At 39.7% G+C, this 26,528-nt stretch overlaps 2 protein-coding genes and 2 long non-coding RNA genes across 4 annotated transcripts in view; 1 reads left to right on the top strand and 3 right to left on the bottom strand.

Moving 5' to 3' along the window:
* Nucleotides 1–1,046: 1,046 nt before the first annotated feature.
* LOC119485301 lies at nt 1,047–4,746 on the bottom strand. Its single transcript, XR_005206244.1, has 3 exons — nt 4,328–4,746; nt 2,004–2,119; nt 1,047–1,923 (listed from the first exon to the last, which is right to left on the bottom strand). It is a non-coding gene; the product is annotated as an uncharacterized LOC119485301 (long non-coding RNA).
* LOC119485302 lies at nt 3,525–26,049 on the top strand. The gene is made up of 4 exons (XR_005206245.1): nt 3,525–3,534; nt 10,862–10,867; nt 24,819–24,823; nt 25,905–26,049. It is a non-coding gene; the product is annotated as an uncharacterized LOC119485302 (long non-coding RNA).
* On the bottom strand, nt 8,780–13,781 carry LOC119485299 (CDGSH iron-sulfur domain-containing protein 3, mitochondrial-like). The gene is made up of 3 exons (XM_037764799.1): nt 13,483–13,781; nt 11,627–11,743; nt 8,780–9,226 (listed from the first exon to the last, which is right to left on the bottom strand). The coding sequence occupies exons 1-3, from the start codon at nt 13,564–13,566 to the stop codon at nt 9,038–9,040; spliced, it is 390 nt and encodes a 129-aa protein (XP_037620727.1). The 5' UTR covers nt 13,567–13,781; the 3' UTR covers nt 8,780–9,037.
* Nucleotides 19,001–26,528, bottom strand: part of LOC119485300 (protein AF-17-like) — a 40,252-nt gene continuing 32,724 nt past the window's right edge. Inside the window, 2 exon segments of the mRNA XM_037764801.1 lie at nt 19,001–21,747; nt 21,831–22,043. Of these exon segments, the coding sequence (XP_037620729.1) occupies nt 21,712–21,747; nt 21,831–22,043 (249 nt within the window). The 3' untranslated portion in view covers nt 19,001–21,711.

Here is a 26,528-nt window from a genome sequence, read left to right as displayed (position 1 = left end):
CAGGAGACGGCCGTTACACAAGGAGGGCTGGACACTGGAAGCTTCCCAGTTAATCAGTCTTTTTGCAATGTGTAAATATTTACTTTTTTATTGTATTATTGTATTGTAGAAGGGGCATGGACCCAGCAGCAGGACCGGTATCTGCTCCTATGTGCGAGGAGGAACAGGAGGAGCACTGCCAGAGCCCTACAAAATGACCTCCAGCAGGCTACTGGTGTGAATGTTTCTGACCAAACTGTCAGAATATATATATTTATATAAATATAAATTAAAAACTGTCGATACATCCACACGGTGCAGTCTGTCTGGAAGTAGAGAGAGCAGAGCCCTGCAAAGGCAGAGGGAAGCAGGCCTTATAACCACTTGTTTTGAAGAGCTGCACCAATCAGCTCCATGGAACCACCCACACGCTCACGCACAATCAATCAACCGCTCAGCCAATCGGCCGAGCTCACCCTGCAGCTCATCACACACACACAGCAGAGAGAGGCAGCGACGTACATGAAACCTGCCTTGGCGGAGGTCTGCGCTCTCTAAGTGCACTTCTAGTTTTTTACATAATTTTCATTGAAAAACATTAAAATGATTATAGTGTGATTTTTGCGGCGATCTGTACCAAACAAAGATGTTTTCTTAAGCCTGTAGAACATGATGTGTAGTTCAAGACATATCCTGCAGCACCACAATATTTAATTTAAAATGCTATTTTGACACACATTTCACCTTTAACAAATATTGCAATTTTAACAAATACTGCGGTATGAAAATTACAGTAGGCCATACTGTGATTTTGATAAATTTGGATTAATTGTGCAGCCCTAATGTACAGGAGCACAGTGACCTGGTGGATGATCCATACAGTAGAACAGTCTTCTCTCTAGATCCTACCTAGAGCTCCACAACAGTAAGCTTGTTAGCAAAATGTTATTTTTGTCTGTAGTCTGTCTGTTTCTTTCAACAGATTTCCCAGCCAGGTCAATCAGTTTTTGTGTTTGTTTTTATTGATAGCATTATTTTAGATAATTACATCAACCCCAATTGGCAACTCAAGTGTATATACTGTTTATTTCTTAATTTAATCAACAAAAAAAGCATATATATACATATCATAAAAGAATGAAAGGGAAGACGAGGGTGGCGTTTTATAAATGGAGAAGAGGCTTGTAGTTGTTGTTTCTGCACTATTACACCTTCACACTGACTATGGGATGGAATTATACATTGCTTCATGACCACACTTCACCGTGTAAAAACTTCTACATGGACGGTTTTTCTCCGTAAAACCATTCTTTAGATCTTAGCCGTAATGCTAGTACATCCCATCTCTAAACTCTTGTTATATGGACGTCCATACTGTTTATTTGCAACATTGCCCACTATGGCCTAATACATCCAAGATCTTTCAGCCCACCTCAGTGCACCCAGTATGATAAAACCTCTCTCTCTCCATACCAATCATTTATTATATCACAGTATATAATCATATCGTCCAACCCTGTTGTTAATGCAACATTGGTCCCTCCCATAGAAAAGACAAAGGACAAATGAAGTTAAGGGTTGTGGTGTTAACCTTTCATCGCCACTCTCTTCTCCGTCAAGCATGGAGAGAAATACTGACACAAGATTCAAACACTTGTCATGATCGATCAGTTTACGCGTGCTGATTTGAGTGAGTGCACTGATTGCACAAAATAATGTGATTAATGCTCAGTTGAAAGGCATCTCTGCTGTCATTTTCAAGTGTCGGTTCTTCATGTAGCGGGGCGCATACGATGAAGTCCTGCTTGTGTGTGCCCGGTCACAGTACGGTGGGTTGTTTGTGTGCTTGCAACCGCACAACCAAACTGTGGCGTCTTTCTCGGGGACAAAGCGTAGCGGGAACAGGCCCTTGGGCTTTGGTTTTGTGGATCCGTCGCAGAAAGGCTGAAAGATGAAAGGCGTGATCAGGGAATATACAGGACGTGTACTTCAAACAGGAGTGATACAAGATGAAGTGGTTTTACCTGTTTCTTGCTGTGTCCACAGGTGCCCATGAGTAACGCTTTCCACCAACCAGCTCCACTTTGAAAGGCTTCTTAGAGGGGATGACAGGTTTTGGAGGAAGTGTGGAGAACTGGACCTGTGGACAGAGGGGGGTCATCACTGTGTTCCCTGGGTCTTGTGTTCTTGATATAAACTAACATTATAAGAGATTGATAAGTGCCATTTTCGCAGTTTCAAATTACAAACAAATGAAGGAAGATAGACGTTTCAAAGGCAGCTTGAAAGGTAAAAATCCATTCAGACCACTCTGGAGATATCAAAGTTTAAAGGTTCCCATATTATGCTCATGTTCAGGATCATACTTGTATTTTGTGTTTTTACTAGAACGTGTTTACAATGCTGTCATGTTAAAAAAACAACTTTATTTTCCTCATACTGTCGGCCTGAATATGCCTGTATTTACCCTCTGTCTGGAAACGCTCTGTTTTAGCGCATTTCGACAGAATTGCGACGAAATTGCAACAGAATTGCGTTGCTAGGGCAACAGTTTGGGTCCATGTGTACTTCATGTCAGCTGATGACATTCACATACATTGCAACCAGAAATAAACTGGGACACATTTAGAATGTTTACATTAAATCTGTGTAAAGGGTCTAAATATTGCATATTTGTGACATCACAAATGGACAGAAATCCTTTGAAATGCAGAGTTTCTGAATACGAGCTGTGTGTATTTCTTCTCTGTGAATTCAGCGTTTCGATACTTTCACAGTATTTATATAGGACTTAAGCCTGCTTTATAATAAAAAAAAACATGAAAATCTCACTTTTTTATGATATGGGACCTTAAAGGAAAAAGAAAACGGTCTTGCCTGCAAATGTGAGGACGTAGGTTTCAATGACTATAACATCAGTAGGCTATAAGCTGTAGGTGGGTGATTTCAACATATTGACCCTGGAAACATACATTGCTGAGAACTTAAAACTCCTTGAAATTTTTCGTTAATGTGTCATATTAAGAGGCTATTAAGCTGTAGAACATAGATACGTTCCCAACAGAGGTACATAAGAGTACTCAGTTGTTTAACCCCATGAGACCCACAGGATCGTGGGCAATCCCAACCCACTTTACTGTTTTCAGAGGGCAGTAGCAGGTTCAGTTTCATACAGTATACTTCCATCATAATGTTCTCAGCCATCATACACTTTCACAATTTATTTTAATTAATTATTTTGTGTTTATTTCTGATTCATGACTATAGAACAACTTGGGCACACACTCAAATTCATCTCCAGCTTCCCAGTTTTCAGATGATGTACACCCACTTCTATGTGACATCTACTGTTGACCTGCTATCTCCCCCTAAACACCCCCCGTATCCCATAAAAAGGACAAAAACACGTCTATTGTGGGTCTCAGAGGGTTAAGATCAGTAGTAATACTGTAAGGTACAAATACTGCACTGAAGCTGCAGGCTCTGCATTGTAAAGTTGGCTTAAGTAATACATATTAACTCTAAAATATATTTAATTATCAATACTCGTTGTGAGTAATGGTCAGAGTTCAATCATGATGATAGCATTACAGCCCTTACATATCCATAATACACCTTCACAGGTGTTTTCTCTCTTCAGGACAGTGTGGGCGTGCACAGACTGTCCTGAACTGACATCTAGTCAGTTGTAAACGGCTCTTATTGTTTCATGAAGTTTGGTAATCATCAACCTGAGATCTCATTAACTGGAGGTGGAAACACCTGCGTGAGTGTGCAGCAGAGTGGTCAACCCACTCAGGTGGATTTGTCTTTATTTGACCTCTTTTCACAGTGAAGAGAAGCTGAGCACTGCTCAATATTTGCTGGTCACCAAACTCCATAATGTCCAGAGAGTCTCAGCTGTAGGTTAACTCTGTCCAGCAGCTGTATGTAAACTAACATGAGGGCTGGGATCAGCCCAGACAGTCTTAGAAAGGTGTGATCAGTCTATGATACTAACAGCTGTGGCAGGAGCTGAGATGTAATACAGTGGATCACCAGCTAGCTTCTTCACATCCTATAAACTACTGCTAGCTGACTATTATGAGAGTCCTGTTTTATGTTTCAATGAAAACTGCCAGTCAGTCTAAAGTAGCAGTTAAATACCTCAGAATTGTACTCAGGTATATAGTTAATAATAGCCTAAATAATAACAGGCTACTGCGTTGGTCGACAAACAGAGATCAAACCAATAGGAGATATGATGTAACAGTTATTTCAGAGATGTAACTACTGAATAAAGAGCCAGTCCAGCTGTCACATGTACAGAAGGCAGGTGTTAATATTAAAAATATTAGACTTGATTTACCTTGGAAGACAGCAGCTGTTATCCAGAGCTGCCTCGAGGTTAAACGGATCCATATGTGGTCTAATCTGGTCACCAACGTGTTCATGTTTCACTAGACGCTGACAGATGAACTTCACTACAACCTCAGAGAGCTGCTGCTCAGGAGCTGAAACAACGACAACTAACTACTACGAACACAGCTAAGGGAAATAGAAACGGTCAGTCGGACAGAGGAAGACCATGGGAGGAGGACACTGTAATAATAAAATAAATATCAAAGTGGTTTGGGAATAGTGCAGCTATAGATATGACGGAGCGAGGTGATTGGAGAAATCACTTCCTGTAGAGTCACGTGTACGAAGCTGAACCAATCAGGAGGCGGACTGTCAGTCAGCTGCAGACTGACTGAATTGATTTAGAGTCCCCCAAAAGCTCTGGATTTATAAAGCCTTCAAGACCTTCAAGACTTTCAAGGTAATAAAAACACATTACGTATAGCTTCATAACAACACATAGCTTAAATGAAAACACATAACAACCATTTAGCTTCATAGCAACACATATTAAAGCATCATAACAACAAACTGTAATGCGATCAGGGGAGCACAGGAGCAATTGATGAGTGATATTCTCCTTTAGTTATCACCCCAAGTTCTACCAAAGTTCAGTATCGCTTTAACTGTGATTAGAGGTTTACTGGCGACCCAAACTTTGTCCAGCGATATCTCTGTCAATTTTACTGATAATGAAAAGATAATGTACAGATGGGAAAGCTGAAGATCTTGCCGTTCTATAGTTGTTTGTCATTCTATCATGAAGGCAAGGAGGTGAAGTTTGACCCTGAAGTGACCATGCTCCTTTTATTTGGTTTTCACGATTTTCTCAGGTTAAAAGCTTTTTAAAAAACACCCTTAAAAAATAAAAGGGAAAAAGAAAACGAGTGTGATCTTCTGACATCTGATCTAATCAGCTTGAAACACACCTTGGAAATCACCAAGAGTCATAAAAATCAGTTTTCTGCAACACATTGGAATATTAAGTGCCTATTTGGCGACCATTTGAAAAATGGCTGCCACGGCCCTCAGACCCCAAATTAGTAGTGCCCCCGATATCTATATCTTCTCATAACATATACACCTACATATTTGCCAAATGTGTTGCTTTATTGCAAAATACATAGTTTGTTGTGCTTAACTGCCCCGCTACTGTATATATTTCTGGGGAATTTGGGTCCCTGTATAGTTTCCATTTATATTTAAAGTAACACTTAATAGCTATTTTAAGGGGCAGGATACCAATATTTTTGAGATGCAGTGTCCTGAAATGTGACAAGTTGAGAGAATATAATACAAATAAATACTACTATTAAACAAATCTGAGAGAAAACTCAGTTTCCCAGATCATCATGTAGCGGAACTCTGGACGTATGACTATACTAACATATGATTTAAATCAATAAATAGAAATCACCAAAAGATATAACAGTCCAGCTGCCACTGCTCTGCTTTGGAACAAGTCACTTTGATAACTGTCACTTACTATACTTACTACAGTGGTGTGCAAACATGTGGACACCACCTTTTACAATAAATATTTAAGTGAGCAGAAACTAAACTGACTTCTAAAAAGGTACAAAGTTAAACATGACACATTTCTTCACATTTTAAAGCAAGAATACTTTATAGTAAAAAAAAATGTTACAGTGTCAATATAATTTTAGAAAAGGGAAAAGGCCTGTGCAAAAGTTTGAGAACCCTGTCAGTTAGTACTTTGTAAAACCTCCTCAGGAAACTATAACAGCTTTGCAAACGCTTCCTGTTGCCAGCTAAGAGTCTTTTCATTCTTGCTTTTGGAATTTTTTTCTTGGCAGAACACATCTAGCTCTGAAACAGTCTTTGGGCTCCTTGCATGCAAGGCATATTTTGAGATCTTTCCACAGATGTTCATACATTCAAGTTGGAGAGACTGTAGTGGCCATTCCAAAAACCTTCACCCATCTTCCTAGAGGCACTTCATGGTTGAGTTTGAGGCATGCTTTGGATCATTGTCCTGCTGAAATACCCAAGCTCTTCAATGGATTTCTTAAATCCATTCTTCCCTCCAGGTGCACAGTATTTCCCAAAGCCTCAGCTGCCACACAACCCCAAAGCATAATAGATCCACCTCTGTGCTTAACAGTTGACGAGGTGTTTTCTCTAGAAATGCTTTTTTATCCAAACATACCTTTTTTTAAAAATGTATTTATTTATTTATTTTGATTTAAGGTTAAAGGAATACATACACATCTTGTAAAGGGACATACAGACAGCAACAACAACAAAAAAAACATTAAAAAAAAAAAAGAAAAGAAAAAAAAAGTGCTACCCTTTGTAATAGTGCAGTGTCAAGAGGTAAGTTTATTATTCATATACATACAACCAACCTCATATATGATACATATACAGTATATACATATGTCTATATCTACACACGCATTCATATACACATCCACTTAAACACATTCGCTTACACAATCATCTATTCTATTAGACAGACAAAAAAGGACATATTTACATCCCTTTAGTTGACCTTTATGGACATTATTCATTTATTATTTGTTGTTTAACTCCAATCTTTACCCTGACTCAAAGTATCCCACCCACGCTCAAAAATGATATTCTGTTCTTTATTTCTATTAACATCTTTCCCAAGAACCCACTGATGTTTCAAAAACATTTTGAAACGTTCAGTGTTTAATTGCTGTCTTTTTATAGCTTTATATATATATATATATATATATATATGCTTTCCCCATCATCATAATGATGATGTTGTTCAGGTAGTTTCCTTCTTCATCATCCCTTAAATCACCAAACATAATAGGTAAAGGACAACTATAAAATTTGATTTGCAAACTGAGATCCACTTTTCAACTTTAATCCAAAATAATGCAACTTCCTTACAATACCAAGATAAATGAATGTCTGACTCCTCTTCCTCCTCTTCCTCCTCACACAATCTACAGAAGTCACATTGTTGGATGCCCCATTGTTTTAGCATTCTCTTAGTAGGCAAGAATTTGTAGATTAGTTTTAGTTGTAAAATTCTAATGGAGACATGAAAAGAAGTAAATAAATGCACATACTTTCCTCCATGGGATACATTTATCTAACAAACATACCTTCTTTGGTTGTGACAAAAAAAGTTCCAGTTTATAATTTATTTATTTGAAGTTACACTTCAGACACTTCATTCTGTGTTGAGGTCGTAGGATAGGCTTTTTTCTTGCAACTCTGCCATGTAGGTCTTAATTATTTAAAGTAGCCTATATTGTATTGTCCTGTGAACAACTAGACATGTGTATGCTGCTCTTTTTTGCAGCTGATTTGCAGTGATATTTGGGTCTCGGGCCATTGTAGCTGACATTTTTTCTTGGTCTTCCACATCTTGGCTCAACTTCAACTGTTCCAGTTCATTTCTGCTAATGTATCTGACAGTTGAAATAGCCTAGGTAGTTTGAAATGTTGAGTTTTTTGTAGCATTTTTACTTGCTGGTGGAAGTGAACTACCTTGATTCTGACATCCTTGGACAACTGTTCAGAGGAACCCATTGTTAACACCAGACAGAACGGCTGCTGCAGCCGGATACTTCAGAAGGCATGCAGTTATACTTGGAATTATATTCTCCTGACTCATTGAAGCCCTAATGAGTAAATCACCTGAGTCTGGACCTAATCATTGTCATCACAAGTAAAAAAGAATAATCCAAAAGGGTTCCCAAACTTTTGCACAGGACCTTTTTCCTTTTATTTTGAAACTGTAAAAAAACAACAATTACAAAAAAGCAATCCTGTACCTGTCCTTGTACCAGTTAGAGGTCAGGTTGGCTTCTCTTCACTTAAAGGTCCCATATCGTGCTCATTTTCAGCTTTATACTTGTATTTTGTGTTTCTACTAGAACATGTTTACATACATTAATGTTTTAAAAAACCTTTATTTTCCTCATACTGTCTGCTTGAATATACCTGTATTTACCCTCTGTCTGAAACACTCCATTTTAATATATTTCAATGGAATTGCAACGGAATTGCGTTGCTAGGCAACAGCTTGGGGCCATGTTTACTTCCTGTTAGCTGATGTCATTCACATACACTGCAACGGGAAATAAACTGGGACCCATTTAGAATTATTATGTTTAGAACTTTGAAATGGTCTAAATATTGTAAATTTGTGACATCACAAATGGACAGAAATCCTAACAGCTCGTCTCAAACGCAGTTTCTGAATACGGGCTGTGTATTTCTCTGTGGATTCAGCGTTTCGATACTTTCCCAGTATTTATATATCACTTAAACCTGCTTCATAATATAAAAGACATGAAAATGTCCCTTTTTATAATATGGGACCTTTAAATATTCATTGTAAAAGGCATTTTGGTAGGGGGTGCTCAGTGTTTTGCAGATCACTGTACACATGTCTTTGACACAACACAAATTTGTTTTTAAAGCATGTTTTAATGGGTTATGCATTTGTATATAACATCGAAATCGTATATGTATATAAAAAAACAATGTCATTTATACAGACAAAATATCAGTCTGACAAATATGAAGAGGAACAAAATTACATATCACTTCTCCACAGCGTCTGTATCTTTGTTGAGACAAGACAAAGATACTAGTAAGTCATTGTTTTCATTTCTATTACAGTTACTGCTCCGTGGCCTCCCAGGGCAGACATCTTGAATGCTGTTCATTTAAAGACGCCTTTCACCGACTTCACTAAATCCTGGAAGATGACCCTGAGGTGTGAGCCGTCGCAGTACGGTGCGTTTTTGGTTTGCTTGCAGGCACACAGCATCACCGTCCTGTCTTTCTCGGGGGTGAAGCGTAGAGGATTGATACTCGGAGCTTTAGACTTGTGAGCTCCATCACAGAAAGGCTGACGGCGAGAGAGAGAGAGAGAGAGAAAAAGGTGTGAGGACACGCACTATAAAATCATCTTCAGATCACAGAAACAATATGGTTCTTTAAAGTAAGTTTAGGATATTTTTGGATTAACTTTTTGGGTTAATCTGATGTGATTTTATATCCCCAAGAGACGACAACAAAGGCATTTGAATCTTATTTCTTGAATTTCTCTTTACCACTCTTTCACATGCTACATCAGCAAAAACATCCGAGGAGAGATTGAATACATCTTGAGGATGTAAACGTCCGTAACACACTCACGTTTTTTCTTATTTATGCTTCAGTCTGTGCACTCACATTAGTACAGGAAAAGTTTGGACACATGTTGATAACATATAGATAGTGGTCTTAATAACACCATATTTTAATTTAAAGTAAAACCAATCAATCGGTAGACCAGCAACTCCTGTGTTCTGCGAGGTAAAATATTTTTGTCATGGCGAGGTAAAGCGGTGAAAATATTCTAAATATAGCGTACACTTAAAGGGACTGTTTGTAAGAATCAGAAATGTCTTGTTAACAGCGACACCTGTGGCCGTTAAGGCAACGAAAGTCAGCGTCCTGTTGCTCGCACTTGTGCTCACTCTACATAGACATGAACGAGCATCGCTCAACACAGTGAGGCGACACACGTCAGCTAAAAGCACAATATCACTCTATATTTCAGCTGCTTGGCAGTAATGTTAGCTGACCAGACGAAGGTCTCTCCATGAATCAATGCTGATCCCAGTGTTGGCTTTTCCTGCTTCAGCCTCCCGACCGCGGCCGGAGGGAACAGGGGAGACACCGGAGTTTTGGTCGGAGACGACAACGTTTCTCTCAGCGGAGCCCCGTCACTTCACAAGACACGGGAAACCTCTGTTGGTCTGGAGGAGCTGCAGTAGTTATTTCTGCACAAACGTCCACTGTACATTCACTAGATATTCTCAGAGCTAAACTAACTCTTCTGCAGTGTGGAGTGTGCGCGCATGCACGTGAGAGTGGAGCGAAAGAGCGAGAACGAGCGCGGTGTGTGAGTGAAGGCAAGCAGGCAGAGGAGCAGAGTACAGCAGAGACTCCGGCCCTGGAGACCAAAGCTACGGTCTCCCCCGCGTCCTCCGACCGCGGCCAACACTATTTGCAATGATTTATACGTGTAAGAAGTTACAAACAGTCCCTTTAAACTGTACCCTATCTACTGTAGGTAACACACGGACTATGGATAATGCTGTGTTCCATTTTAACAGGACATGGCCATTCATAATGTGATTGGTTTGGACCTGTGGTTTTCCTGCTATGACAAGTCAAACACAAAAAAGCCACTTAAAGCTGAAGTAGGTGAGATTGGAGCAAATATGATTAAAAAAAGTTATTTTCATAAAACAGTCACTATATCCTGACAGTAGTACATGAGACAGGTAACCTGAAAAAAAATCATGTTCCTCTGTGTCCTCCGGTGCTCCTAACGGCATCTGCAAGATTTCACATACCAGAGAAAAACAAGCAGAAGAGCTGATCTGAGGTCTGCTGTCAATCTGCTGTCTATGAGAGCCAGCTGTCAATCAATCATATTCTGTTACTGTAATGCCTATTTCTCTCCTCAGATGTTCTCAGAATCATCTTGTAGTGTACTGTTTAGCTGTAAAATGAGAAAGTTTGTGACCCAGCAGCCATGTTGAGATCAGGTTTAGATGGCTTGAAGGAACGCCAAGTACCGGTCACATGACCGGAGCACAGCCAATAGGAACGCTCTCTCTCTCTGAAATGGCGTGTGATTGGTCAAAGTCTCCCGTCACGGCTAGATGTTCTAAAGCCTGAAAACAGAGCCATGAGGAGGAGCAGAAGTCTAGTTTTCTCTCAGAACACTTGAATTACAATATGCTGAAAGGTTATTATGGAATTTTTGCCCAATGATGCAAAAAATATACTGACTACTGCAGCTTTAACAACCCTGTTGTCTGTCCAGACTGATCTTATGTGTTGTATTAACCAGGATTTCTGGGTAATGAAGTCAAATCCAATCTGTTATCTCTTGCTGTTGAGAGATAATTGTCTAATTTAATATTTATTTTTTATGTTTGAAGTTAATCCAGTTGGGCCCTCTCCTTTACATTACTGGAGATCTCTGCACACATCAGCCTAGTTTGATGACATAAAGTATGAAAACCTAAAAAATGACCTCAGCTATCAGTTTGTGCATGTTCTTGACTGTCAGTCACAGAAGGACATCCAAGTCCCCACCAGCGACCTGCCTCTCAGAAGGCATCTTTCAAACCGCTGGGAATGTAAACAGGACATAGACAGCAGTAAATGAGCCGTGACTCAAATGACTGGCAGCCCAGGTGCTTCCGTAAGTTGAACCCCAACACGCCCCATACACAGGCCTACTCACCTGCTTCTTACTGTGTCCACAAGCACACCAGGCGTAGCGTTTCCCAGCAGATACCTTCACTCTGTAGGGCAGCCGGGCTGCAGCGACCGGCTGTGTGGACTGCAGGCGGCACTGAACCTGCACACAGAATCAACCATCACACAGAGCACCAGGTGATCCACTCTTCTTTTATTTAAATATCAGAATACACAGTTTCATGGACAGAAACAAGACAGCTAACCAGTAGGTTACAGATTCACTGATGGAAAATAATTGACAATTGATACAAAAACACATTTTGTAACACCAGCTACCCATAAATAGTTACTTTCTGAGAGATATATCTTATGACTTTGCACTGATCACCTGATATAAAGTGCAGTTGTATTGTACCTGCAGGCGTTTTGGCAAAACTACAGAAGCCCTGAGAGGCAAGGGAGAAAAAAACTAAACAAATTCAGGTGATCCATTTTGATCTTAATAGTTATCTCTCCTGTGTTAATGATTTAAGAACATGTGGAAAAAAAAAACTTTTGTCAGGATAATCTTTCTAAATGCCTTCATTTTTTTTTCTCATCTGTGAAACAGCTTTTTCAGAGCTCATCAGTAATGGATCGCTATCGGGGTGTAAAGACCAATTCAACCAATATAACAAATAGTGGATACTGGAGAACATCGTCAACCCTGCCTTTCAACTTATATAGGCTACTATTAGAGAAGATAAGATAAGATAAGATAATAATAATAATAATAATAAGTTTATTTGTAGAGCACTTTTCAAGCACAAAGCACAAAGTGCTTTCCAAGGAAATTCACATAATGTACAACAGAATACACTGAAACATAAATAATTAAATAAAAACAAAAGAATGGAAAAATTAAGAAACAAGCATATACATATTCATACAGTTACATATGCACATATATACACATCAGCACACAAGCATACAAAAGACTAAAATTCATCTGATTGAAAAGCCAAGATAAGATAAGATATTCCTTTATTAGTCCCGCAGCAAAGAGGATAGTGCAAAAAACAAGAAGCATCAGCTAACACAGTAAAAAAAAAGAGCTAAACAAAGTGTAACAAAACATAGGCGGGTAGACTGTAGATCTGTAAACAAGCCTGCAAGGCTCATCTCTGGTTTACGGTCGGGTTTTGCGGTTTGTGCGAGTTCGGTTTCTCTGGTAATTCTTGCAATATTCCATCACTCAGTGGGCATATTAGTCGAGATATAAAAATGCACCCGCTGGTGCCTGATTATTAGTTTTTATGTAAACTAAGCCTCTGTTGAACACATTACATTTCCTCTAGATGTTTTTTTGTGAACCCCCATCCTTAAAGTTCAAACTGCGCCTGAGTGCAAAAAACCCCCAAACAACTGGAAGAAAACATGAATATTTTTAGTCCTATTTATTTAGAACATGGGGTAGTGATGCACTTCAGCCTCTTGTGGCCTAAATGAGTATTACAACAAAATACACCTTTTTCCCTCCTGTTTCACAGATGATCAAAAATTGAGGAACTTAGAAAAATTATCCTGGCAAAACCTCCTTTTCACCTCTTCTTAATTCATATACACAGGAGAGAAAACTGTTGATATCAGAATTAAGAAATGGATCACAGATTCCATTACTCACTCGCGTCTCTGGGCTTCCATACAACGCTCCGGTGATGAAGGTTAATGAAGGTGTGTCGGGTTTAATGTTTGAATAGAAAACACCAAACCCGCTGAATGTGTGATGCAGCAGTAAAGAGGACCGGAAACATCATAATCAGACCTTTAGTGTGTCGACATGATGAAGACATGATGAACACATGATGAACACATGATGAAGACATGATGAAGACATAATGAAGACTGATGAAGACTCACCGTCGATGAGAGAACAGCTCGTCTGAAGGTGTGCGTGTGCGTGTGTCCTCTCCGCACCAACACCAGGAAGCTGCTGGTGTTCATGTCAGGTTCAACAGTACGAGTCGGAATATTGTAAACTCACTCAGACCAGAGGAGAAGGAGGAGAGGAGTTCTCATAACCTCAGGAGTTCTATCACACACACAGCTGCTGCAGCTGCTTCCGCTTCACTAAACTCAGGTCAAAGTTACAATATGGCTCCTACTCTCTACCGGCCAGCTGATTGGTTGATGACTGTAAACAAAGCTCGGGTGCAGAAGCCACTCCTTCATTATTTCTTCCTCCTCTTCCTTCTCTTCCTCCTCTTCCTTCTCACACACTCCGGATTCATTCATTATATTTAAATCCCTCAATGCCCAGCTGTCTCCTCCTCAGTACCTCTCTGACCTCCTCCACCCAAATACACAGTGTGCTGTGTAAGCAGAGATCCTCATCAGGCCGGGCAGCTCTCCATCCCCCCACCCCACACACACAAACCTGCACACCTTTAGTTACAGAGCTTTCAGTGTGACAGAGACCCCCCCCCGTTCTCCCCACAGAGCTCCACAACGCCCCAACTCATCTCTAGACAGCTTCAAAACACTCCTTAAACCCACCTCTTCAACCAGGCCTATGGCCTCTAGCTACTGTTATGTTATACATATACATATATATACATATATATATGTTATATATATACTGCTATATAAATCCAAGTTATATTATTATTATTATTATTATTATTAAAGCTATAATCCACGGTGTGAAACTGTTTTAAAAAGACAAGAAAACTTCCCTAATAAAGCTAAGACTAATAGCTTTACTCATGGTTGATGAATCATTTAGTAATGCTATATATTCTATCAGCTAGAAGCCATGAATAAGAACAAATGCTGGGTTGCCAGGTCATTTTGGTTTCTATTTGATAATATACAATTATATGATACGATACGATACGATACGATACAATTTTATTGTCAGTTTGCATTGAAATTCATTTTGCATCCCCTGGCAGCTCAGTTTGAGAAAAAGTAGACATCCAATAGACATACTGTTACCATAAATAAACAGACAAGTAAGACACATCAGACAAAAACCAAAACACATCACAACTAACCATACATAACCCACTAACACATGACCTTCTGTCCTCTGGATTTACATGTCCTTAGCAGCACATTAGATCAGATTAGATTACATTTCCTTAATTGTCATTTTACAGGTACAACGAAATTGAGTTTGCAACTCCCCATCACATACCCGATGCATTAAAAGACGGTCTTTAAATATAAATATAGGGTACTATACAAGCAACAGCTAAAGGTTAGTGACCAGTGTCGTGTGTGCAAACTGTCTTAAGGGCAGTAAAAGTAACTAGACAATCTAAACCAATATAAAAGACAATGATTATAAAAAAATAATTAAATGCATAATAAATAGATATAGTCAGTCCGCATGTGCAATATCATAAAACATATAATGCAGTTCAAAGTGCAATTGCAGTGTATCTAGTCCATGTAGGACTGGTTCAGAGCAACTATGGCTGGGGATGAAGCTGTTCCTCAACCTGGAGGTGCGGGCGGAGAAGGCCCTGTAGCGCCTGCCGGATGGTAGAGGCTCCAACAGATGATGGTGTGGGTGTGTGATTTGTTATTATTTAGCAACAAGATGGACTGATGAACAAAAGCGTTCTTCAGCCTGATGCGGTTAAATGGAGAGACTCTGAATCGCCTCTTGGAGGGCAGAAGTTGATATTCCCCATTCAAAACATGCAATGGATCAGAAGAGATGCTGTTGACCCGTCTGAGCATGCTGTTGTTGTGAGCTGCTTGAAAGGAGGCTGTCACAGGTTGGCCAATGAGCTTCACACAAATTGGCTATAAAGTTTAGTTTTAAGTTTCACAGAATACTACTGAGCCAGGCTGTGCTGCAGTACAACAGGACACTCTGAATCACTAAACTGAAAAATAGAAAAATAATCTGGCTACTGGCTCCAAAAGATCTGAGTCTGCGAAGGAAGTAAATGTACTGCTGTAAATTCTTACAGGTAAATTCAATGTGACGTGTCCATGATATGGTGGAATCAGGTATCTGTATGAAGAGACCTGTTTGATTTCTACATCGGGAATCGTAACTGGAGGCAGCTGACAGTCAGGAGGAAGGCTAAAAATAATTTCTTCTGTCTTACTAGTGTTAATGAAAAGAGCATTTGTGTCACACCATTCAATTAACCAGTCGACATTACACTGATGCAAACTGAGGTCATCGCTCTCAGTCAGCAGAGAAATTAAGGTGGAATCCTCAGAGTACTTTAAAAGAAGTTGGTTGGGCAGACTGGTGGTGCAATCAGCAGTGTACAAAGTAAATAACACAGGTGAACTAATGCATCCTTCACATGCTCCAACATCAGTCCTGATGGAGGAAGAGAAAGTGTCATTTACTTTTACTCGCTGTATTCTGTTTGTAAGAAATGAGTTGTACCAATGAATGAGGTTTGGGTTGAACTGTAACTTAATCATTTTGGACAAAAGCACATCAGGCTGGGTTGTATTAAATGCTGAGGAGAAATCCAGGATAGAGCTCTGGGTGTCGACAGAGAGTTGAAAGATATAGGCTGCCAGACGGGGGCCAATTCCTGGCAAAAGATTTCAAAACAAGAGCACTGCTCGAGTCAGGGCCAAGAGCTTTTTTTTGTTGGCACATTGAAAAATGCTCCTGACTTCATCCACAGTAATAAACAATCCTATCTGCACTAGTGGGTGTGGTATTCATAAGAAGATCTGCACTTATACATGCTGATAATTCATTCTTTGTGAACACAACTGGTTTCTCACTCTCGCATGAGTCACAAATCATTAGTGAACTATGAAGGACAGAACCTGCGAAAATCCAAAATAAATGACCCAGTAAATAAATTAATGTGTTATTAAATGTAGCAAAAATATAAAAAATAAACGTTGCCATTGATTAATTGATAACGTGACATAAATTGATATTTCGGTTTTAATTTGCTTATTTATTTATTTATATTTATCTTTGTATTAATTATTCCCTTATTTATATATTATTCTGTTTAATTTTCCCTTTAAATTATTTATGTATTTATTTATTTGTATTAATTTTTAAATGTAATTATTTATATTTGCATTTAGTTTTATTTATATTTGCCTTTATTTTATTTTTTTGTATTTTAGATTTATTTTTAAATGTCTGTTGAAAAATTAAACTGAAGAGTAAATAAATTAAGGAATTCATACAAAGATGACTAAATAAAGGAGCAAATTCAAACAGAAATATCAATTTATGTCACATTTTATTAATTAATGGCTACATATATTTTTTATATTATCTTTGCTACATTTAATGACATATTTATTTATTGAGTCATATATATATATTTATTAATTTATTTTGATTTTGGCAGGTTCCATTCTCCACGGTGAATGCTTTATTAACTATTGAGGAATAAATTAGTTACAACTTATAAACCTTATCTGAAAGTTGTACTAAAAGGGTTCATACCAGCTAAAAGGATTTTTCATAACTTGGCAACCCGAAGTTTGTTTGAGTACTGGCCCTCACTGATATAGAGCCTCTGGGATTATTCACCATTAATAAAGCTGTTACTACTCATTAACTTTGTTAGAGGGTGTTACCAAACACATTGTGTATAGCCTGCTGTCAACTCTGTTCACACCACAGTTGGTTGGAAAACAGCTGGAACAGCTGGTTTCCAACCTGGGGACTGGGCCCCCCTTAGAGGGCGCCAAAGATCACATGGGGTGCCCCAGGATTAGTCTGCTCTGAGATTGGCAAAATCAGATTTGCTCATGTATAACTAAAATAATGCAGAAAAAGATGAGTGTTTTAAAGTCCAGGAGTCAAAACTTATTGGAAAAAGATGGATGTAATCATTTCCAAAATTTCCGTTTTTATCTAACGAAAAATTCACATTTGTTGGCGTTTAGTCGACGAGTTATATTAATTAAAGAACGTTGATTTAATAAAAAAAAATCATTCACTCAGCATTTCTTAGATACAAGCAGGGGGGGAGAAAAATAGGTTGGCAACCACTGAGCTAGAATATACTCTTAATACAGAATTCAGGAAAATATTGTAACATGATGATGGGAACAAGTTGCTCAGACACACTGTATATGTGACCAGAAAGTTTGAGATTTAAAATCCTACATCCAGGTACCCAGACACTGGAGGCACATGGTAGCTAAAACCACATCCACCAATCAGAGTCAAACTCCACATTCTTACTATTTATGATATCAATATTTCTCAAATATGTGTTTTTATTTATAAGATACTTTCTGGTGGGAATATTCCTGAGCAATTCAAGACCTGTTTTAAAACTAATTCTCAGGTCTATTCTTACTCAACCCGTCAATCTCTAGATCTTCATCCTCCTAAATTCCTCACCAGTAGAGGACATTTTTGATCAGATTTAGTTCAGAGGTCAGCAACCTTTACTATCAAAAGAGACGTTTTAGGCAAAAAAAAGAAAAGAAAAAAAAAAAATCTGTCTGGAGCCACAAAACATGTGAGCATTGTGATGAAGGTAACACAGTTTATAGTCTAATTATATAGTATATAAGTCTAATGTAGTGAGGGCCAAAGAGCAAGTGTACTACGGAGTATTAGGGCCACATTGACGGAAACAAATCTGATATTTCCAGAATAAAGTCATAATATTATGAGAAAAAAAGAAAATAACACGTAAAATTACTACTTTATAATATTATGACTTTATTCTTATTATACTATGACTTTATTCTCATATTACGACTTTTTTTTCTCGTAAACTTCTGACTTTATTCTCATAATATTAAGACTTTTTTTTCTCGTAAACTTATGACTTTATTCTCATAATATTACGACTTTTTTCTCATAATATTACAACTCTTTTCTTGTAAACCTATGACTTTATTCTCGAAAAAAAAAATGTTTTTCCTCAATGTGGCCCTAATACCTAAAAAATCCACAGGGAGCCACTGGAGAGGAGCTAAAGAGCCGCAGGTTGCAGACCCCTGATTTAGGGGAACCAAATTATGGACTAGCTTTTCACATCTATCAAAAAACTGTTCATCTATCAAATGTTTCAAAAGTCGCTTAAAGGGTCATTTAATTGCTTTCCCCCATGTTGTCCATGTATCTGTTTTTATACTTTTTTTCCCACTCATCATTTATGTTTTGTTATGTTGTGTAGTCTTAAATTGTGCAAAATAAATAAACAAATAAACACATGACCACCGTCTTCAGTCTGACAGAGTCAACTTCTTGAACTGCTGTAACAGAGTATTAGCTTCTAATATCAGCGACTGTGTGAGTTCTATCTCTCTGAGTTGACCTGAAACCGAGCCAGGACAGAGCTGCGCTACGTCAGTCAGTCGTGTATGAAAAGATATGAACTCATTCTCTTTTTCTTCTCTTCAAGTACACAAAAACTAATAACAGATAAAGTCATTCAACACCAGAGAGAAAATGTAAAACAACTCAGTAAAATACATTTATTGACAAAAAAAAGTTGTCTTAATCAGTCCTTTTAATTTTACACACAAAAATATCAAAATACTTTACAGGGCTTTTAATCTGAATATTGTCAAATTTGTTTTGATCAATTCTCTCAAACAAATACACTGTACAATGACAACATGCTTGTCCTTTTTAAAATTCAGTGCTCATTTCATTTAATTTCTTCTTTTTTTTTTTTTCATTTCAGGGAACAATGCATTTCAAATGATGCATAGTTATTACTTGGTATTTAGCAACACTTCTGAGAGACGTCACTGCATTTCATGCAATTCATATCCCGATAGGTAACTCGCTCTCCGTCAAACCTCATTCAGAGCCAGGTGCTTAAATGTTGTAATACATAAAAGATACACAGTACGACATTCAGAACATGGATTATCTTGGTTACCCAAACTTCAAAGCTTAAAAGAATGAATGTGTTTTTTGCACAAACATATTAAAGTATACAACTCGTATTCCAACAAAATTGAAAGGTACTAAAAAAAAAAAAACGATTTACAATTGGGCCCAAAGCGCCCCAGTGCAACATGAGAAAGAAACCGCTTCAGAAATCCTTCGCACCGCTCCTCGGTCAACCTCCTGGAAACAGGGTTGTGTGTCTGAGACTGAGAGGCCACTCCAAAGGACAAAACTTGGTAAATTGCAGACCTCCCACTCGGAGTCATGTCAACGCGTTGTTGGCTCATGTCTTCATCAACATAATCAACATTCTCCTTCTGTCATTGCTACAGTATTCAGTTCCTTTCCGACGTCTACATTAGCTGCTAACAAAATAATCTAGCACTCAAGATATCACATGTATGGGAGATCATGTTCAAGATTGCAAAACAGAAGTGAGAAAATAGTTTTAAACTGCCTATGACAATATTGTTAAAGAACACAGGATAAAATATGAGAAAAGAATCCCTTACTCTGCGTGTTAGTAAAACTGAGCCGTCACTAAGATAAAGTGGAGTGGAAGGAAAGACGAGCTTATCTCTACATTGGCTTAAGTTAGACCTGGGCTCAAACGGCCCTGCGGTGACGGCCGACAGTAACCACACTGGCAACTCGCCGTCCGATAACAGCTACGCTATGCATCTCACACACACACTGCTGCGACGGCACTTTAATAATAGTTTACATCTCTCCTATGACGCCGCCGTGCAGCCTTCACTGTTGTTTCTCAGTTCTCTGAAGCACAAACAACTAAAGAACATTGCATCTGAACACAAAAAAAGTACAATAGAAAATGATTTGACACTTCAGTTACCACTATACGGTTATTCACACGGTTTCGACTTTTGAAATCATCAGTCAGCTATCAAAAGTATAAATGGGTTTTAGGAAGAGTGCTTTACTAATGTACCCCTCCGTGTGCCCCCGAGATAAAAAAACACTATCAAAGAAAGACGACAAGAGAGTGAGCCTTCGGGCTCGTGGTTTCCTCTGTAAATCTAGCATCATTAAGGCATCATCTATCCAGTATTGCTAAAAGAACAACTAGTTGGTGAACATGAAAGGAATACCTGTGTGGAAGTAACATAAAAAAGTGACACTTCAGGAGGAGGAGTGCAAAAATACTCACATAAATCAAAAACCTGTCAGTCCCTAGTGGCCTAGAAGTACCGAGCATCCTTTAGAAAGGTACTGTGTCCATGACTAAATTTTGCTCTGTTAGCTGCTAACATGCAAAGTGCACACTTGTTTAGGTCAAAACAATTAATTTCTTACTTACATTTTCCAAATGTTTGGTTTTGTCTGCTTAATCTCGACAGCAACTGGGAGGATATAAAAGTCTTTAGAAAGTCTCGTGATACTTTTTTAGAATAAAATCTGGCCCGTTGATGCCGGTCTCTAGTGGACGATAGGCGCCATTTTTTGGACACGTGGGCTCATTGCCATTTTGACATTTACAAGAGTTAATACCTTAAGAGTTAACATCAAGATTTTTGGTGGGTATTTATATATCCAGTGAAGGCTATTGCGGTAATGAGTCAGCACAAAATTTCAACAATGGAGAATAGGTGGCAGAAAGATCTGAGGTAATAACTAGCTTAATGTTGAAGTGCCACTGACCACATGTCGGAAATGACAGCATATTTAACCCTTTATACGTAATAAGTGCCTGCAACATATAGAAGATCTGGATGACAATTTGGGTGGGGGGGGTGAACACAAAGGGAAGACAAAATATCAAGGAAGACAGTTGAGGTTGCAAAGAAGTGGCAGACGTCTGTGATTCTCACCGATCTGAATGGAAAACTCTGAGGAGGGGAATCATGAATGGTCAGAAAAGAGATCGCTCTGAACCTCGAGTTCACACTTCGACCCAAAAAGCCTACACAGCACCCGCAGGGGGGGGGGTGAGCAGGGACTCTGGCTCTGCCTTCACAAGCAGCCCCATTGGTCTAGCTAACAAATTAGTGCAATTTAAGAAGAGACCACTGTATTCATGCTCTCTGAAAGCTGCCTACACAAAAACCTATGAGAAGAACCTCTGATAGAAAGAATTTCAAAAACACGAAAAAAGTCCATCCTGTTATACATTCATAAAAGAGGGTGTAGGATAAAGATGACAGAGAAGGAAAGACGTTCGGAGGTCTCGTAAGTTGACCTCAGTTCTTCAAGCGGGCTGCGGCGCCCCATATCTTCATTTGAGCTGCTCCTGTGAAATCAAGAAAACGTCACCCGTTCTTGTCTCCGCCCTTCTCTCCTGCAGCCTGAAAACACAATCACACGCACCATGTTTAAAACTGTGACCTGATAGAATCATAATGTGAAATCCTGCAACAGTACTACTCACCCCGGGCTTGTGAAGTGCATTGTCCTGCAGGCCAAAGAGGCTGCCTCCTTGGCCGCCCTGCAGGGGTGAGGCTGTGGCGGAGGACAGCAGGTTGGGTGACTGGGCGATCAGGGGGGAGTTCGGGGTGGAGGCGAGGGCTCCCGTCAGCGTGAGGCGCTGCAGTTCCCTCTGCCTCTGCTGCTGCAGCATCTGGCACACCATCACCTGCTGCTCCTGGTGGATGGAGGGGGGGGACAAATCAGTTTATGGGAACATTCAGGAAACCTGGGAACTGGGAAAGGTTTCACATTAACATGAATACATCTGGATGCTTAAAGCTGCAGTAGGCAGAATGTTTTGGGCATCATTGGGCAAAAATCCCATAATAACCTTTCAGCATATTGTAGTTCAAGTGTTCTGAGAGAAAACTAGACTTCTGCTCCTCCTCATGGCTCTGTTTTCAGGCTTTAGAACATCTAGCCCCTGACGGGAGACTTTGACCAATCACAGGTCATTTCAGAGAGAGAGAGAGCGTTCCTATTGGCTGTGCTCCGGTCATGTGACCGGAACGTGGCGTTCCTTCAACAGATTCAACAATGGCGGCGGCGTCACAAACGTTCTCATTTTACAGCTAAACCGTGCACTACAAGATGATTCTGAAAACATGTGAGGAGAGAAATAGACATTACAGTAACAGAATATTGATTCATATTTGATCAGCGCTGCCTAGTTTGACCATTTGATCAGGATTCGCGAGTGATTGACAGCCGGCTCTCATAGAAGGCAGCTGGACAGCAGACCTAAGATCAGCTCTGACTGCTTGTTTTCCTCCAGTCTGTGAAATCTTGTAGATGCCGTTAGGAGCACCGGAGGACATGGGAGGACACAGAGGGACATGATTTTTTTCAGGTTACCTGTTTCATGTACTATTGTCAGGATATAGCGACTGTTTTGTAAAAAGAACTTTTCTTAATCATATTTGCTCTAATCTCGCCCACTTCAGCTTTAAGTAATGTTAACTACTAAAAATCAGCCTTTCAGGTGTTTCTTCTTCCCGACGTGTTTCATGTTGATGGGAGACCAACTCTAACTGGCCCACAGCTCTGCTCTGAGAGCAGCTGAACAGGGTCAACTTTCCTTGGGTCAACTGTGTTTTTCCCTGCTCAATTATTTCTACACTGAAAGTGGAAATGTTAAGTTGGTATTGGCGCTGGTGTCTTGAAAAGGGATGTCTACCAAAACCCGGTATTAAACGGGCACCGGTGCTAAATGATTAAAGACCGGAGTATTGATAAGCTCTGATGTTAGCGGTTCTTTTATCAGCACTCTTTAACATTTTGGTGTAATTTATTATCATTCTGCAACACGCATCTCCTCTGTTATCTGTGTCGGGGCTGAGCTCCTCCACACACGCACACGCACACGCACACGCGGAGCAAATAAAAAGCCAAAACTTTATCAATACACCCGTTCAAGGAGCATGAACATGATGTAAACGTCTAGATAAGAGATATTTCAATCTGCTCTGTCCGCTGTCTCTCACCCACTGCTGCTGTGTTTACACAGGCACAGCGCGCTAGCTCAGCTGATAACACATTGTTACAAACAAGCTAGAACAAAAGCAGTCTGTATGTAGTCAAAGTGTTTAGCTCAGTTGGCCACGTTTCTTCAAATTCTAGGAAACTTAGATGGTGGCTGAGACAAAGCAGCCCCCCCTCCCTCTACCAGGGGTACCTGCAGGCAGGGATTCACATCAGCAGAGGAAGGAGGACAGAGGACACAGGACACAGGACAGAGGACAGAGGACAGAGGACAGAGGACAAGAGGAAGGACTGATACTGACTGATGTCTGTGTTCTTCATTCTTTATAATCTTCACTCAGGAATATTATTACATTTATTTTAGATTTGTTTCCAGTGAGATATGAATGAGTTTATGTAGTGACTTTGCTTTTGTAAACATTACTGTTGCTGCTCATTTAGTTATATTCAAAATATAAATAAGTACTGAATTTATTCTTTTTTAAAATAGTGTATTAAAAAGCTATTGTTTAGTTATGAAAAAGAACTGATAAGAGTATCAATAAAGAACCGAACCAATAAGGAGTATCTATTAGAGTAGTAGTATTGATAAAATCCTATCGATACCCGTCCCTAGTCTTAAATGTACCAGAACACAATCATAAATAAACCCTACGTCGTTCTACATCCACCAGATGTCCACAGTGATTGACTCCGAGCTGCACCACACTTCCACCAGTTTGCAAGTCAAATAGGAACTCTCATGGTGTGGCTGGTTTCCTGTTGTTGAAAAGGAGACACACAGTGACTCATAACTGACTAGTTAACAACAAGCTGCTGTAGATTGTTGCCCCATTAGTAATATTTAAAGTGGAACTGCTATGAATGGACAATATTTCACATCTTACTCTTTTGTGTAGTTAATATTCAAGCATTATGATTCTTAAAGGGATTGTTTGTAACTTCTTACAGTTATAAATCATTGCGGGTCGGTGTCCCATGCGCGTGTGTCTACGCTGTTCAGACAAGACTCCAACACAAACTACACGGAAGCACCAAAACTGCAAAGTTATATCTAGTGAAGCCTGTCTGTTAAACAGTGTCAACTCTTCCTTCTTCGCCCCCCCGACCGTGGACAGAAGACACAGAGGAGACCGTAGCTTTGGTCAACATTACTGCCAAGCAGCTGAAATATAGAGTGGTATTGTGTTTTTAGCTGACGTGTGTCGCCTCACTGCTTTGACTGATTCTTGTTCCTGTCTATGTAGAGCGAGCACCAGGACGCTGACTTTCGTTGACTTAACGGCCACAGGTGTCGCTGTTAACAAGCAATTTCTGATTCTTACATAGAGTCCCTTTAAAGGGACTGTTTGTAACTTTTTTAGTGTATAAATGTACTGGGTCAGAACACATGCGCGCTCACATATGCGCGCTCGCGTGTGGCCGCTGTACTCTCATCTTCTGCCTGCTTGCCTTCACTCAGACAGAGCGCGCGTTCTCCCTCCACCTCTAGACGTGAACACGCGCTCACTCCACACTGCAGAAGAGTTAGTTTAGCTGTGGACGTTTGTGCAGAAATAACTGCTGCAGCTCCTCCAGACCAACAGAGGTTTCCCGTGTCTTGTGAAGTGACGGGGCTCCGCACGTTGTCGTCTCGTTACCGACCGGGTGCCGGTGTCTCCCTCCAGCTGCGGGTGGAGATGACAAGTTACTCGCTGCGGAGGTCTGTCACTCCACAAGACACGGAAAACCTCTGTTGGTCTGGAGGAGCTGCAGCAGTTATTTCTGCACAAACGTCAAAAGCCAACACTAGGATCAGCATTGATTCATGGAGAGACCTTCGTCTGGTCAGCTAACATTACTGCCAAGCAGCTGAAATATAGAGTGATATTGTGCTTTTAGCTGACGTGTATCTCCTCACTGTTTTGAGCGATGCTTGTTCATGTCTATGTAGAGCGAGCACAAGCATGAGCCCGACGCTGACTTTCGTTGACTTAACAGCCACAGGTGTTTCTGTTAACAAGCATTTCTGATTCTTACATAGAGTCCCTTTAAAGGGACTGTTTGACATTTTGGGAAATACACTGAATCGCTCTCTTGCTGATCATTAGATGAGAAGATCAATACAACTCTCTATGTTAAATTTGAAGCTAGAGCCGGTATACAGTTAGCTTAGCATATGGAAAGAAGGGAAAACAGCTAGCCTGGCTCTGTCCAAAGGTAACAAAATCCGCCTACCGCCATTTTTTCTTCCCGTGTAGTATGTAATCAAATATGGCCACAATAGAGTGCTGCAGGAGTGAGTCCTAAAACCCAGAAATGAGTTAGCATTTTAGCACTTCTGGTTCCTTCATCTGGAAGTCGGTTTTTAGTTAGATGCCTGAACTAAGGTAACACAAGCTGATGAGATTTTAACGTTTTGTTCTACGATATAAAATATGTCAGTAAATATCCCACTTGTGAGTTTTGTCTTCTATGTGTCTTAATAAAGCTGGTTGCTAACAAGTATCTAAATGAGACTACTAAACGTCATCACGCTGAACACCAGTCCACCGTTAGCTTAGTGGTGGTGAAGTCATGTGTCCGTGGTGTAGTTGGTTTATAGCCTAACGTTAGCGTTTTACTTCTGCCGATTGCATTTACGCTTCAAAAATCATAAAAGTGGTGTTTATTTGTGGAGATGATCTTGCTGAACAAATGGTTTAAGTATGATGAACGTTTGTTTGTCGGGTTGGCCTACAAAAAATGTCATCTCTGCAGCACTCCATATGGCCAAAATATTATAAATCCGTCATTCCCATAGACTGGCTCGGGACCCACGGGTGGGTCGCAGGAGATTATATTAGGGTCGCCAAATATATTTGCTGAATTTCTTCCATCGTCATTTATTTAAGATTTATATGTGCAGTTCACCTTTGAGCCACATGAGGGAGCACTGAACACTGAATCTATGAAAGGCTGGTTTACATTCTGTTTGTTTTACTGATGAGAGGACAAAAATGAGAGCCTGTTAACTCTGCCTGAATGTATTCATTTGGGCTTATTTATAAAGTATGTGTATGTGTGTGTGTGTGTGTATGTGTATGTGTTTTCATTAAGATGCATAAAACAAAGTTTTGATTTATCAAACGTATATCTCTTCGACATGGCTGGTTAACCTATTCAAGATAATATAAGCAGATGTGGAAACGGCCTGTTG

Source organism: Sebastes umbrosus, chromosome 3, assembly GCF_015220745.1.
Source record: "Sebastes umbrosus isolate fSebUmb1 chromosome 3, fSebUmb1.pri, whole genome shotgun sequence".
Lineage (NCBI taxonomy): Eukaryota > Metazoa > Chordata > Actinopteri > Perciformes > Sebastidae > Sebastes > Sebastes umbrosus.
Note: the sequence above shows the minus strand (reverse complement) of the source record. Positions and strands in the feature narration are given on the sequence as shown.